A 675-nucleotide genomic window follows, 5' to 3' on the forward strand; every position below is an offset into this window, starting at 1 on the left:
TCTTGAATGACTTACTTTACTTTCAGAGCCATGCTTTGATCTGGTTCTAAGGGCCTCCTTTCCTCCTCCTACAGGCGCCAGTAAAGTGGTATCCTTCTCGTGGTTTCTGGACGGCGAGGAGCTGGACACTTCGTGGGCGTCGGCCGGCGAGGGCGTCGTGGTTAACCAGCTGAAGGTCGCAGGCGTGGAGCCGCGCCACCGCGACGCTCGCGTGACCTGTCGTCTAGTCACCGTGGACGAGGGTCAGGCCAACCACCTCGCCGCCAACATCACGGACCGGACTGCCGTCATCGCCATGTTCTGTGAGTGAACGATTTCCCTTGGCGGGCGAGCCTGCCATTTGGGCCTATTAGATGGCGACCGCACTCGAGAAGGGCGCTATGTCTTGCTCTGCCGTTACAGTTAATACAGACATAAACGTACACATTAAAGGGTCTCCGTTATATTTGAGCCGCACGATGCTTAATAACTTTCATGTTGGCATTTTGTTAAAATATTGCATTAGATGGTTTGAATTTGCATAAGCGCAGAAATAACAATCAAAATATAGAACACACATACAAAAGCACTATATCATACAACGCTTATGAAAAATCAACTAATCCACTATTCACTCAGCGCTTTTTATATCAAAATGTTATTTCTGGTATACTGTGTGTCTACTCTCCCACAATG

At 48.7% G+C, this 675-nt stretch overlaps 1 protein-coding gene across 1 annotated transcript in view; it reads left to right on the forward strand.

Annotated features, from left to right (window-relative positions):
• Positions 1-675, forward strand: part of LOC119591761 — a 74,854-nt gene that overhangs the window by 46,104 nt on the left and 28,075 nt on the right. Inside the window, exon 5 of the mRNA XM_037940508.1 lies at positions 29-302. Coding sequence (XP_037796436.1) covers positions 29-302 — 274 coding nt within the window. The remainder of the gene's footprint in view (positions 1-28; positions 303-675) is intronic.

This window comes from Penaeus monodon, chromosome 29, assembly GCF_015228065.2.
Source record: "Penaeus monodon isolate SGIC_2016 chromosome 29, NSTDA_Pmon_1, whole genome shotgun sequence".
In the NCBI taxonomy this organism is placed as follows: Eukaryota; Metazoa; Arthropoda; class Malacostraca; order Decapoda; family Penaeidae; genus Penaeus; species Penaeus monodon.